General features: G+C 36.5%; 1 protein-coding gene across 8 annotated transcripts in view; it reads left to right on the forward strand.

Annotated features, from left to right (window-relative positions):
* epha6 (EPH receptor A6) overlaps positions 1 to 13485 on the forward strand; it is a 579601-nt gene extending 566116 nt beyond the window's left edge. For all 8 annotated transcript variants that reach the window (XM_062974910.1, XM_062974912.1, XM_062974911.1 and 5 more), the window contains 3 exons: positions 3008 to 3201; positions 5726 to 5875; positions 6554 to 13485. In XM_062974910.1, the coding sequence (XP_062830980.1) occupies positions 3008 to 3201; positions 5726 to 5875; positions 6554 to 6668 (459 nt within the window). In that variant the 3' untranslated portion in view covers positions 6669 to 13485. The remainder of the gene's footprint in view (positions 1 to 3007; positions 3202 to 5725; positions 5876 to 6553) is intronic.
* Positions 13486 to 15989: the final 2504 nt, after the last annotated feature.

Below are 15989 nucleotides of genomic sequence, written 5' to 3' on the forward strand. Positions count from 1 at the left end.
CGGGGTATAAAGTATTATTATTATTATTATTTTATTATGACACAGCAAACAAGATAGATGTGCTGGATTTCATATCACAAAACCACAAGTCGAACACTTCCCAAGTGTGATGTATTTTCGGATGACGCATGCAGATCCCAGTAGGGTGGCCTTTTGCAGTTGGCAGATTGTGATTTTGTCAATGTCTATTGTTTCCAAATGCCGGCTGAGATCTTTTGGCACAGCACCCAATGTGCCCATCACCACCGGGACCACCTGCACTGGTTTCTGCCAGAGTCTTTGAAGTTCAGTCTTGAGGTCCTGATAGCGGCTGAGTTTTTCCTGTTGTTTTTCGTCCATGCGACTGTCACCTGGGATGGCGACATCAATGATCCAAACCTTTTTCTTTTCCACAACTGTGATATCTGGTGTGTTGTGTTCCAGAACTTTGTCAGTCTGGATTCAGAAGTCCCACAGTATCTTTGCGTGCTCATTTTCCAATACTTTTGCAGGTTTGTGATCCCACCAGTTCTTTGCTGCTGGGAGGTGGTACTTGAGGTATAAGTTCCAATGAATCATTTGGGCCACATAGTTGTGCCTCTGTTTTTAGTCTGTCTGTGCGATTTTCTGACAGCAGCTGAGGATATGATCAATGGGATTATTATTATTATTATTATTATTATTATTATTATTATTATTATTATTATTTTAGACTTAGGCTCACTATCTCATTGGCCAGAAGCAGGCTCACAATTCCCATTGAAATCCTGATAAGTTTATGTTGGTTAAAATTGTTTTCATTTTTAAATATTGTATTGTTCTTTCATTGTTGATGTTGTTGTTTTGCGCTACAAGACATGTGCAGTGCGCATAGGAATTTTTTTCAAATGATAAGTCACAGTAGAAATTGGCAAAAATCAGTATCTGAAGTGGTACGTGTGTCTAGAGATGAATCTACAGAATCCTTCAATGGGAGACGAGGCTGTATCTACACTGTAGAATTAATGAGGTTTGGCACCACTTTACTGGCCATGGTTCAGTGCTATGAAATCATGTGAGCTGTTGCCTTACATGATCTTTAGCCTTCTCTGCCAAATAGTGCTGATGCCTCACAAAACTATGTACAATTCCCATGATTCCATAGCATTGGGCCATGGCATTTAAAGTGGTGACAAAATTTCATGCATTTCATATTTCAGCATCTTAAAGCCAAGCAATTTGAGCCAAAGTATGTGAACACGGATTTCAGATTCATGTAATTCATCAAAAGCTTGAAAACACAGAGCAAAAACCTATATTCTTTATATTAATATATTAATGAGTTTTTCACATTAATTTTATTACTCTGAAATAAGAAATATTACCCTGTCTGTTGGTAAGTGTTTATTATTGTAGTCACTCAAAGCTGTGTTGGTGCTGATTTATGCATAATTAGGTATGTGACAAGCACTAGGAGGTGTCCATTAATTATGAGCACTGCATAGTCTTTCATTCCTTATTGTTTAATTAATAACCATTAGCCAGTATGGTTGAACTTTGCATGAAAAGTAAAAAAGCTCAACAGACTGAGTTGAAAGACAGCTTTGGGAATGGTAAAATGCAGTCACTATATCAAACAAGTCTACATAAAAATACATAAAACAGGTTTGTATGAGTTCTTCTTTGACATATTTTCAAATGGCTCACCTGAGGATATTTGCTCACAGTCTTTCACACTGGGCCTTGTAAATGCTAAATATGATTTTTCTGCTTCTGGACTTTACTGTGGGGAGACACGCATGGGCACTGGACCACAAGACTTATATCCTGCTACAACAAACATCCACCTAAGCAGGAGTGAATGAGTGAGTGATATTTCACTTTCTTCCCATAAGGGACTCAATTCCTTGCTGATCACTGTGGAAAATAGAATGCTGACATTCTAGTGTTCTGAAGTATATTATTTTGTGATTGCATGCTTAGACACTGATATTAAATTCTGGGAAATAAATTCCAAGAAAAACGACTGGGCCAGAATTCCTCTGTTGTTGCTGATGAATATAAGAAATCTATTCAGTATTCATACTTCCTAGGGTGCATAGCATTCCATGTAAGCTAGTTTATTGTATCTAATCTATACATTGTAAATGGTGACATTAGAATCTGTTGTAAGTCTGTAATGGTCTTTCCATTTTAGTATGAGGCAGTATGATTTTGTGTTTTGAGTATGAGACTATAACTGGAGACCAGAATTCAGATCTCCACTCATCCATGGAAACCCAGTGAGTGATCTTGATCAAGTCATACTATCTCAGAGCGCTACCACACAATGTCAAAATGTGGAATTAAAAAGAGGGGCAAAAAAACCTGGGACCTCAGAGCAGGTCACCATACAGACCTGCCGGTCCCGGGCTTTTTTCCCCCATCATCCTCACAGCCCTTCCATGTCTTGGAGTAAAATCGAGGGTGGATGGGGGACATCCGCCGGAAGGTTTCTTTTTTTAAAAAATATACAATTATGTGTTGATCTGTATATGAGCACATACGAATATAATAAATACAAGCATATTTGCATGTGTGCATATACAGATCAGCGCATAACAGAGGGAATTTTTAAAAACTGAAGTGTAAGTGTAGTTTGTTGAAGTTGAAGTTGCTACTCATACACAACAACAAAGACGTTTTTATTTTGTTTATAGTGGGGCCAAAGATACAAGCTACTGATTTTTGACTTTGTTGTTGTGAACCTTCAAGTTGTTTTCAATTTATGGTGACCCTAAAGCAAACCTAAAGTGAGGTTTTCTTAGTAAAATTTGTTCACAGAGAATTTAGAATTGCTTTCCTCTGAGGCAAGGAAGCATAATGTGCCTAAGGTCACCCAGTGGATCTCTATGGCCAAGAAGAGATTTAACTATGGTCTCCTGGAGTCCTACTCCAATACTGAAAATACTACATACACTGGCTCTAATTCTTCAACTTGCCTATACCATTGAAAGCCCCACTGCTTGACCTGCTTTGGTTTCTCCTTCTTTCTCTTTTTTCTACTCAGGTCATTCTGTCCATAGAAGAAGGTTACCGGCTTCCTGCTCCCATGGGCTGCCCAGCTTCCCTCCACCAGCTAATGCTTCATTGTTGGCAAAAGGAAAGAAACCATCGGCCAAAGTTCATTGACATTGTCAGCTTCCTAGATAAATTGATACGCAACCCAAGCTCTCTTCATACGCTAGTAGAGGATATACTTGTGTAAGATTCACCTATGAACTCTTTATGTGATAGCTGCTACCAATTAAAGCTATGTCAATTGCAAAATTGCACAAAATGAGACTTTTCAGTAGGAAAGTGAGCTATTTTTTTCTAGGCTTATCCCTCCTCACCAGCCTTCGTGGTGGCATTCTAGCTTTCCTTTCTTCATTGCACCCTGTAATAGATTACTTCCCCCCCCCCCCCCACCCAAAAAAAAAAAAGAAAGAAAGAAAGAAAGGAAAGGAAAGGAAAGGAAATGGGCTTTGAGTATTTCAAGTGACATGTTCACATGGAGGACAGTCACCATGGATACACTGATTTTGTGACTATGGCAAATGGCCTTTTTGTGATTTTTGAAGTTTCCACTAGGAATTTTCACAAATTAATATAAACCATGTGATTATGGAGAATTATTTATTTAATTAATTTATTTATATACCGCTCTTCTTCCCCAGGGGGAGAAGATTCTGATAATATAATTCTGATAATGCCTTAATGCAGGGAGGAAAATGAGCTGTATGCTTCAGCAGTGCTAGACTGAATTGTTAATTTAATATGCCTAGTCTCTTCCTAGACTAAGGGTTTATCCACATTAGCCTAAAAACCCAAAGTGGACCAGAAATCCTGGAAGTCTACATGATGTCCAAGGACTTCCAGTCCTTAACGTTGGGTAAAGCAGAGAACATCAGGGAACATTCTGGAGTTTCGTCATAACTTTGGAGCAGCACCACACTTTGGGTAGAGTGGACAGCAGACCAGTCCAATGAGAACCAGTCTACTGTCCACAATGGGTTGATGCTGCTTTCCTTGCGACAATGAGGGGATGGATTTGGCCTGTGCTGTTGTCCCATCATTGTGGCAGAACAGCTATAGAGCTTCAGAGGGCTCCTGGCTGTTGATGGGTGCCTTTGCTGATATCAGCAAATGTGCCCACACAATCAAAGAGAAGGAGAGAGTATTGCTGTGGATTGACTCTGGTGTATTTTGCACATGTAAATGATTCCTGTCACTCCTGTGGAAATGCTATGATCCACACAGTTTGTATCACAGACAATTTCTCCACTGGAGTTAAATAGTTCCCTTTTTAAAAAAAATGCAATACAAAACAAACTTCAGCAGAGAGAATAAATGACAGAAGTTCAATCGTGACACAAGAAGAATAACTCCAATTACAATATTAGATCTTTCATACAAGATCTAATAGCACAGACTATGGAGCTTTATGGTTTAGAAAACTCTAGGGTCACATCTCTGTCAGAAACTTCATATGACATTTTGTTATCACAAATGTTTGATCCCGCTAAAACGTTTAAGGCCGTGGCCATCACTTTTTGACAGTTTCTTGAATTATTAATATTAATAGTGTTCCTTTAGATCAAATAAGGCAAATTTTAGATAGGTATAATCCATATGTTTCTTGGAGCCCTGGTCAGTAAGACTTTTGCTTTATGCCTTGTGTAGAAGGCGTCTGTTCAGTGCTATATGATTATTCTGATGATTAAGGGGTTTTGCTACTCAAACTTTCTTATCGCTTTGTGGTGTCTATGTTTATGTCTATGTCAGGGACACCAACAATTGTTATTCTGTGCCTGATAAATTTGTCTGAATTGCATTTGCTGGCTTTCCGACCAAACATATGTTTTGGAGTTTACTATGAGTTCCTTAGTTATTAAACTATTTGTGGCAGGTATTCAATGTTATATCTATTCTGTTCCTTGTCCCTCTGGCTTCTTAATTGTGAAATAAGTATTTTAAATTGATTTATCATATAGGAAACTTACATTGATAAGAAAAAAGTGAATATGAGTCTTTGTTTGGTCTTCATACCACTGACAATATGAGATATATGCAACATAATCAAAACACTTTAGTTCATTATTTGCACCAAACATGTATCCATTATATGACAGTTGGATATTCATGCGAAGTGCCATTCTGAACCATAAAAGACCAAATAGTAAAGCAATAGTATCCAAAATAAAGATTTTAGTTATGTGAATAATGCTTCAAATCTTGGTGGCCAGATATCTTCAGCATTCTTACATTATAAGTATTTAATATCTTATCAAACTGACTTTTTATTCTAAAAATTATAGCCTAATGTTCTACAGCACTGGACATTTGGACAATAATAAGATTTGGTTCAATTGGATTTACAGGCACCTAGCTGTATGATAGTTTACAACTTGGGAATACATTTTAATTATATTAAATCAAAAAGAAAAATGTCAAATAGAAAAATCTTTTATTTTGCTCTAGAAACTGACTTGTTGCTTTCAGTGGAATGGAATCTTTAAAACAATTTGAGTTGTTGAAATTCTGATTTGATTCATGAAGTAGGAGGAAGAGGAATCTGCAGTTGTGAAATCGACTGCTCTGAGATTAGAATGTGAACTTGATTTATGTAATTTAAGAAATAGGCTGTCAGAAAACCATGAATATATAGGAGTGGTGTTTCTTTTAGTTTGGTTGGCTGGTTTTGTCCCTTTCTTTTCATGTCTTGCATCTACATTTCTTTCTGCAGAATGCCAGATTCACCTGGTGAAATTCCAGAATACCCTTTCTTTATATCAGTCAGTGATTGGCTGGACTCAATAAAAATGGGCCAATACAGAACTAACTTCATGGCAGCAGGGTACACAACTATGGATCTTGTTTCAAGAATGAATATTGAGTAAGTATACCAAATACTTTTTTAAACTATAATGAAAACTAAAAACATACAAATCACAAAGAAATTGAACAGGGGTAGCCCAGAATGAACCCAGATTTCTCTCTCTCGGGATTTTCTTAGGCCCTATAATCTAGTTTCTGAATGCAGATTAACTGCATTGAATTGGATTTTATGACAGTGTAGACTCATATAATTCAGTTCAAAGCAGTTAATCTGAATTCTGAAACTGGATTGTATGGCACATAGATCTTGCCCCTCATTCCAGGTACCCAAGGTATACTCAGCTAGGCCGTTCATTTCTATTCTATTCATTCCCCCTAATACACATATTAATAGCCCACGTTAAAAGTCATCAGAAGTATATACATTAAATAGTGTATAGAAATACTTTTAAAAACTATAATGAAAACTAAAAAACATACAAATCACAAAGAAATTGAACAGGAGTAGCCCAGAATGACCTCAAAACAGCATTCAGACCAATCACAAAGGATATTTTGGGATAAGTTTCTAACTCCAAGTACCTGTTGTGTGGTTTTCTTTTAAATGTACCAGTTCAACCTTTGCTTCTGTTTTAAAGCATTTCAGAGATCACACGAAAAATTTGCTAGGCTGACCATGTTATTTTCTCAACTTGCTTTTGCCAGAATGATTTCTCAACTTATCTTTGTTTTGCAGTGACATTAGAAGAATTGGTGTTGTACTTATTGGACACCAGAGACGAATAGTGAGCAGTTTACAGACTTTGCGAATACACATGATGCACATACAGGAGAAAGGATTTCATGTATGAAAGTACTAAAAGTGACTGTGTTTTGTGCCTCAGCATTACTAAAATGGAAGATACTCTCATTCCTACTTTCTGCTCTTCCCAGCTTCAAGAACTGCAACTTCCTACTACTCATACTATAAACACATAATGTTTACGTTAATGCTTCCATCTTGGAATTTTTTAATCCACACAGCATAGTTTCTCCCTCAACTAACTGTTAATAACATCCTGGCCCACTGCAAGACTGTTGCTATACAATGGGAAATAACTCAGGATGGATATAAAACTTTGTATAACTGTAGAAGTCTTTGGGAAACTTTCATGGACTTCCTTGAAAGTTAAAGCCTTTGTGGCTTGGAATGGCTACCTTCTTGATGTATTAGGATTTGATGGTAGATTACAAAAAAAGAAAGTAATTGACATTTCTTTTCATGTTTTGTGAACATTTAGCTTCCAGTATAAAATGTGCAATCAAGAAAAAAGAGTTTGACATAAATATTTATTTTATTGTTAACTAAATTCCAAATATATGGGTTGTATTGTTACGTTTACTTTGTACTAGTTGGATTGCTGGTATGGAAGCTGTAAGAATTCTTGGCCAAATGAACAATGACAACTTATAGTGATTCCTTGTGCGTGTGAACAAGCTGAAGTGATGGAAAAGATAAAAGGCTGTCACATTTTTGTGATGACCATTGTAAAATCTATTTGTTTGGATATCAAGTTCAGAGTGATTACTTGCAAAATGAATTATTGAGCAGTTTACTGTTATTCATTTATTTTTTAAATCCTCTGTATAGCCTCTACATAATGAACTATCCCCACAGAGGCTGTTTTGAACAACATGCAATACATGATTGTTATAATTTAGTCTGCACAATGAATATATGCAGAATTTATCATTATAAATTTCTACTTTGGTTTCACACCCTAAAGCATTTGCTGTTTTGCATCAAGGGAAATCCTACTCTAACTATTGCAATTTTATTGTAGCATACCTATTCTCTGTAGGCCAACTAATATTTTAATTTGAATACTAAACATTTAAAAGACATTTTCAAAATACAGTTTCATGGAAAATGACACTTTTACGCCTTTGTTTCCCTGTCTTGGGGATATCATCATCTATCCCTTCTTGATTTGTCATATATGCCAATCAATAGAAATGGGAAATTGTTCTAGTGACTTTCAGATAGGTTCATGCTATTATCCGTTAATGACCAAAGGTCACAATATCAGTACAATGCAAAAAAAGGGTGAGACAGGAAAGGGAAAGAGGGGAAATATCAGTATCATGAAACATCTATTGATTAGGCAAATCAGGCTGAGATACAGGATGTGAATTAATTTATCAGGTTAATATCTTAGGTACTTGTCCTTCCAGTTATAGCAATAGCCATATAATATACCTGAAAGTAAAAGCTCAAAAATATCTGTATCCTCCTCAAAACATGCATAGATCTATTGGGAAACATCATCTAACTCTGCATGGGATATATACTGTTCTGTACATGAAATGAGCAGATTTGCATGCTCTGAAAGCCATGCACAATTGCATATTTGTCACATGTAGGGATAGTGCAGTGCTTTTATACCATTATATGAAGCAACACTATACTCTCTGTACTCCTGATATACATTTTATGGCCAGCACGCAAACAAAACAAAAGATTAATTTAACTATACAAAAATGTCAGCGTAATTATCACTTAACAGTTTACAATTTGTAGCTGTGCATTTTAGACAGACAGCTGTAGTAGGAACATGACCCAAGCTGATCCTTTTAACCAATTTAAGTAAGCAGTTCTAATTGACTTGCCATGTAATGGTTAATCGTTATTTATTTTTCTATAGCTGAATTTTGGTGTAATGCAGCTGTAATTCAGATTTACCTTTCTAAGCTCATGAAAGAAATTGGATTGATTTCAACATTTTAAAGCATCACAGCATTGAACAGATACTAATACTTTTTGACTGCCCTTTTGCAAGTTTGGAATTCAGTCTAACGGATTCATGTTTACGCATGCAAGCAGACTCTCATTTGGTGTGTCAGGTCATGTTTGCAAGATTAGAAGAAACAAACTTTGCTTCATGTATTTCAATATGATTTCTGGAGGAAATGCTAATTTTAATGTTTGCTGGGGTTTTGCTCTTCATCTATTACGGGAAAGCAGCCATACAAGTTGTAGTTTTCAACATCCAACTTTGTACATAAAATATATCTTTCCTTTTCCTCTGAGCTTTTCCACTTGTCTGCCATCACTGTGGTGTTCATTTTTCCATGCCACCCCTATTAGGTTCTAGTGAAATTCTGGAGTGTAGATTAGAGCTATACCTCAAACAAGAAGTCCTGCACTGGCCAGGGATTGTCACAATAAAGAGTTTGCCTTTGTACTGAGCTCTTCAGAGAGATCCACCAAGAAATAGCCACCCTCTTTTATGGTTTGCCATCCAGAGAGCAAGCAGCTCCATATGAAGACTGGCTAGCTGAAACAATCTGGTTTTAGAAGCCATGAAATGGCTATTAGTTTGGGAAAGTCCCTTTGGATGTTATCAAGGTGGCAAAATCCATGAATCCATGAAAAATCAATGAATCCATGAATACAAACAAAAAAAATGATTTTTTAAATATTACAGTAAAATCATGGTTATCTGGTGTGGATTATTGTGTCTGTTGAGAAGATACTTACTCACCAAGTCCTTTTGGACATTTTAATCTTGGTATATCTGAATTAATCCACCAACTAAATCCTTATCAGTTTCTGTGTTCACATAGGGGTGCTTTGCACCTGAAGGGAACTTGCACCACACAAAGCTTATTATTTTTTTTCCCTTGTCCACATTCTGCATTGAACGTCACAAGAACGTCAACGTGAATGGCAACACCTGAAACCACTGAATGGAGAAGCATTACTTTCAAGATGTATTTAATTCTGAGATTCATCTATACCAGCGGAGGACTAACAATACTTGCAACTATTCAACTTTTGTTAAAACTATACAGACAAATCCTTCCACAAACTTAAATGTATGCATCTACACCCTTCCATATGTATGGCTGAAAAGTTGCATGTTCTACATTCATCAGTGTACCATATATGAAAACTTTGATTTATCATTCTGTCGAAATATATATATTTTCAATAGAAAATGTTAGAAAAAAGTCACAATATAAACATTTATTAAATATATTTTTCTAATCATCTAAAGAAAGAGAAAAGGTATGAAATATTTAAGTAACATTACTTAAGTTTTTTAAATCTCCTGGTTTTTTCCCCTGTGTATGAATGATCTTGATTTGTTGTAACTACAAAAGAATGCTCTTAAAATACAATTTCCAATTTTTCAAGCTGCATATTAAGAGGGTGTTTCATATGTTTATGCTCCCAATAGGAAAATCCTTCTCTTTCTACATGGTATAAGTGCAAATTGCTATTTCTTCAAGTATATGAATATTTTAGCATAATAATATATGTAGACTTTATGTGTATCTACAAAAGTCTCCCTCTTCTATCCAAATGAGTTCACTATTCAGCAGAAAATATGTAAATTTGCATACACATAGAATTTAATTAAATAGATATGTCAGGTTTTTTCTGCAAAATATAGACTGGAAAGACAAGTCAATAACGCCTCTTAAAATATTTTAAGAATAGTATCATAGATGTCAGTTCAAAACATTAAAATAAAGGGTGACTAAATGAAACTACTTTATTCCTTGTGGTGGGTGGGATCATGATAACTTGTTGACATGATGATGTGTTTTAATATGTACATGGACCTCCTGTGCGAGGCAACTTTTAAATTAGATCCATATTTATTGATTTTGTATTAAAATTCTCTATCTTTGCCAAAAGCAAGTGAGAAACTTTTGAAGGAGTTCAGACTAGATATCTATGCCAATAGGAATATGCTGGGTTTGCAAGACAACTTGCAAAATTCAAGTGACACAGAAACACTCTTTCTCTCTTTCTCTTATTTCTTACTGTTGAAATCTTTGTTTCCTTTCAGCTGGAAAATGCAAAATAATTTTAAACCACTGAGTATTATTAAAGGGGACTTGGGCCAAGATCCCATGGAGTTGTCCTCAGATGGAGCTGCTTCTGTTAACAGTATCACAGAAAACACCATCCACTTCCCTCTGCAGATCCCAAGGGGAACTCTTCGAAGGTTTTTATGACTGCAGAAAAGAGGGGAACAAAATCCTATCTTACTTGTGGTTGGCCACTAATATAATGTTGGATTTAGTCCCTATTATGTTACCAAACCAATTGAAAACATGGGATAAAAATTATTTTTGAAGCTAGATCCACATTGCCATATAATCCAGTGCCTTGAACTGGATTATTTGAATCCACACTGCCATATAGTCCAGTTCAATGCAGTTAATTTGCATTCTGAAACTGGATTATATGGCAGTGTAAATTCAGCCTGAGAGGTGGACACTTTGTAGGGTTTATCACAGGTTGGGTTTGTTCCCCAGCATCCATGGAGGCTGCATGGCAGGCTTATAAGGAGCAGGAGGTATGTGGGGATCTTTCATGCTCTCCTTCACGTTGGTGAAGTATAAGTGACCTCATAGAACAATGTGTCTGGAGATAAGAAAGACATGGTCTGCTATCTTGAGATGAACCTGTGGTCATGGACAATAATCACAGAAGGGAATCAGGACTCTTTTCACCCTGTGGAAATACTACCATACATTCTTTTGGAGTGAGGGGGTAAGTCAAATGGCTGGGGAGGGGCTGCTTGAAGCCTAGGACTAATAATCCTAGCATTTGACCTAATATAAGACAGCATTACATGGACTTTTATTTTACTGAAACCAATCTGCACCTCACTTCTGCAATGTGTCAGCTCTGACGCCTGCTCTAAAAGTGCTGTACATCCACTCAACCTCAATCACAATAAAACTTTGGTTCAAAAGGAATGGAAAATAGTTTATTTCCTTCATTGGGGTATATTTTGCTTCTACACCCATGCTCTACCATCTGTTGTGGTATCTTTTTGTACACACAAAAAGATACCACAACACCGTGCCATCATAGCAGTTTAGTCTCACTTAGCTTTATCACATGGTGTCAGTGTTCCCCTAATGTTATTGTGCTACACAATTGGTGGGAATGTAACTTTTTCATGTTGAAATAATCTATTACTGACCCCTTCTCACTAATTCAGTAACTAATTTGAATATCACTATTTCATTCCACTTCATTGTGATAATGATCAACCGGTGAGAACAGTATGGGCATGGTCTGGTTATTGGTAGGGAAGCTTCACACTACTGTACTTCTGGTCCTCAGGTGCAGAATCTATCTATTTTGTTGGTTGTAGTGCAAAAACAGACTGGAGGAAGTTGACCATAAGGTTACTGGAGGATCTTGAGGTTCCTAGATAGAATATTTTAATCAAATTCATGTATAATCAAATACACAAAAGTCAAAATCACAAATGTGGAGAGACAACTGTACAAAATAATGCACAACTATTTGAAAGGACCTGAAGCAGAAGCAAATCCATGACAGCTCTCAAGATCTGTCCTATAAACACAATATTTCACTAAATGACTACAGTTTCTGTTAAAAGCTTAGAATTTACTTTAGAGTAAATACTCTATAGCAGTTCACAACTAAAAGTTTTGCCCACATCAAACAGTTTGCCCTGAATTCAGGGTCTCCTGTGGAAGATTCTCCCCATCTGAAAATCTTCACAATGAGTCTAACAATGAGGCGAATTAAGCGGTCGCTTGGGGCGCAAAATATACGGGGCCACAGTCGAGACTGCATTTTCTGTTGATTTCTTGTAAAACATGATGTTTTGGTGCTTAATTTGTAAAATCTTAATGTAATTTGATGTTTAATAGGCTTTTCCTTAATCCCTCATTATCCAACATTTTCGCTTATCCAACGCTTTTATTTTTCAGTGATTGGTTTGGGGGGGGGGGGGGGCAAAATGCTGTTCGCCTACACTTGAAAAATACCTAGGGCCGGCTCTGCACATATTTCAAGGGAGGAAGCCAGTTTTTGCACAGGTTCCCATGTCTTCTGATTGGAAAATGAACATCTCTTCCTCCCTGGTCCTTGGTGCATGTGAATATTAGGAGCACATATCATTCTTTGAACTGGGATGTTTCTATTTCTTTGACTTAAAGTTATGTCCATTGCTGGTTATGAATATTTATTTGTCTCTGCTTTATTGCCAACTGCAACTTAAAGCCATTATGTTTGAAGAGAAGAGCTTGGTGTCCATTTTTTAAATCTGACATTTTCCTCTTATGCCCTAATGTTCACCATTATTCTAGTTTAAGAGATTTCAGTCACTCATATTTCACTTCTCTTTCTTTCATAAATTTATAGTAATAAGACAGGAATATTGCTCTGATGAAAGTTTAACATACTGAGCTGTGATCCCAAGAGGAAATATAGATATTTTCATTTGCTAGAAAGTAGACATGAAGTAATCCTCATTTACTTGAGAGGTGTTAATATTTTCCTCATTTGAAATCTACTACTATAATAATAATATGATGTTCCATGTAAATTTTCATGTGCTGGCATGCCTATAAGTTAGTAGTGTAATAAAATGCTCAGTTCTCACAACTAGGGCGTTTTAAGGTGAATTACATTCATATGCCATCTATTTGCAGAAAGAATATGGGGTTTGGCAAAGCTACATGCTGAGCAACATAATAAGATATTTGTACAACGTACAAGTTACCGATGATTATTGTATTTTATTTTTCTATTATTTCCTAAAAGGCATTATCAGGTCTTACAGATGGAGTAAGCCTGTTTATTAAGATATTTATTAACAAATAAAAGTACAGTACTCGTGGTCATTTCTGAGTTGAAGTTTTGTTTTCCTTACTAGACCATGATATAAATATGATGAAAATACCACTTTTGTTTTTTATAAGACAAGTGAGCATTAAAGCCAGTGGAAATGGAAATAACCCAAAGAACTCATAGCTCCAGAGACCTAAGCAAGTCTCCAGGTAACAAGTCATTTTTTTTCCTTTTTTTAAAAAAAAATGCAATACAAGTTGAGCATCTGTTATCCAGAATTCTGAAATCTACAATATTTCAAAATCATTCATATCAGTAGTTGAGATAATGACACCCTTGCTTCTGATGCTCAATGTATACAAATTGTTCCATGCACACAGTTATTAAAATATTGTATACCTATGAGTATAAGGTATATGAGGCCGCAGTGGTGCAGCAGGTTAAACTGCTAAGCTGCAAAATTGCTGACCAGAAGGTTGGCGGTTTGAATCTGTGGGACGGGGTGAGCTCTCGTTGCTGGCCCCAGCTTCTGCCAACCTAGCAGTTCGAAAACATGCAAATGTGAGTAGATCAATAGGTACTGCTTCGACGGGAATGTAACAGCACTCCATGCAGTCATGCTGGCCACATGACCTTGGAGGCATCTACAGACAACGCTGGCTCTTTGGCTTAGAAATGGAGATGAGCACCACCCCCAGAGTGGGACTCGACTTAGTGTCAAGGGGAAACCTTTACCTTTACTATAAGGTATATATGAAATATCAATGAATGTTACGTTAAGACCATCTCCGAGATATCACATTACCTATATATGCAAGTGTGCCAAAATCCAAAACACTGAACACTTCTGGATAAGGGACACCCAACATGGCCCCTTCAACATTGCCATATAAAATCCAGAATATCTGTTTTGACCTGGATTATATGGCAGTGTAGACTCAAATAATCCAGTTCAAGGCAGATAATATAAATTATCTGCTTTGATAACCTGGAGTATATGACAGTGTAGAAGGAGCCTCTGGGCATGCATATTCGCTAGGAAATGCATTACAGAGAAACTTTGTGGGATTTCCTTCCATGCAGCTCTGTTCTCAATACAGCTCTATAGTATATAGGTTGTCAAGGCACGTATTTTGCAGGGTATAATTGACCCACTGATCCCAAAAATGGCCCCAGTTTCCCCCTATCCGCTCTAGTTTTTGAGATACAGAACATATCTCATCTACGAGTCACCATCTGCTCACCCACAGAAAATAATGCTAAGCACATCTGATAAGGATAAACATACTGATAGGGGAAAGATGAGAAAGTCATATAGAAATCTATATATATAAAAGAGTGATGGCATCACAGCAATTCACAAAACAACAAAAGTACAGGCCCCCCAACCTCAAAATTTGACAACACAACCCATCATCCACGCCTCAAGGTTGATACAACAAAAAGAAAAGAAAAATAAAGTCCTAATTAGAGGGAGAGCAATAATTTTTTTTATCCAATTGCTGCCAGTTTAGAGGGCTAATCTCTGCCCACTTGGTTGCCTAGCAACCAAGGGACAGCCAGGTTTCAGTTAGGGGACAGGCAGATTTAGGCCTCACTTAGACTTCTTCCACAGATTATCAGATTTGCACTGGATTATATGGCAGTGTAGACTCAAGGCCCTTCCACCCAGCTATATAACCCATTTATAATCTTATATTATCTGCTTTGCACTGGATTATCTTGACTCCACACGGCCATATAATCCACTTCAGTGTGCATTTTATACAGCTGTGAAGAAGGGGCCTCAGATAATCCAGTTCTGAGCAGATAATATAAGATTAGAAATATACAGTAGAGTCTCACTTATCCAACGTAAACAGGCCGGCAGGATAAGTGAATATGTTGGATAATAAGAAGGGATTCAGGAAAAGCCAATTAAACATCAAATTAGGTAATCGTTATACAAATTAAGTACCAAAACATCATATTATACAACAAATTTGACAGAAAAAGTTCCATGAGCAGTAATGCTATGTAGTATTTACAGTAGAGTCTCACTTATCCAACACTCGCTTATCCAACGTTCTGGATTATCCAACGCATTTTTGTAGTCAATGCTTTCAATATATCGTGATATTTTGGTGCTAAATTCATAAATACAGTAATTACTATATAGCATTACTGTGTACTGAACTACTTTTTCTGACAAATTTGTTGTCTAACATGATGTTTTGGTGCTTAATTTGTAAAATCATAACTTAATTTGATGTTTAATAGGGTTATCCTTAATTCCTCATTATCCAACATATTCGCTTATGCAACGTTCTGCCGGCCCGTTTATGTTGGATAAGTGAGACTCTGCTGTACTGTATTTACAAATTTACCACTAAAATATCACAATGAATTTAAAACACTGACTACAAAAACATTGATTATGAAAAGGCAGACTGCGTTGGATAATCCAGAACATTGTATAAGCGAATGTTGGATAAGTGAGATTCTTCTTTAATATGAAATAATTACTGGGATAGAATAACGCAGAATATAATCTCTAAAACCAGGACAGTAAATAAAC

Source organism: Anolis carolinensis, chromosome 3 (genome assembly GCF_035594765.1).
Source record: "Anolis carolinensis isolate JA03-04 chromosome 3, rAnoCar3.1.pri, whole genome shotgun sequence".
Lineage (NCBI taxonomy): Eukaryota > Metazoa > Chordata > Lepidosauria > Squamata > Dactyloidae > Anolis > Anolis carolinensis.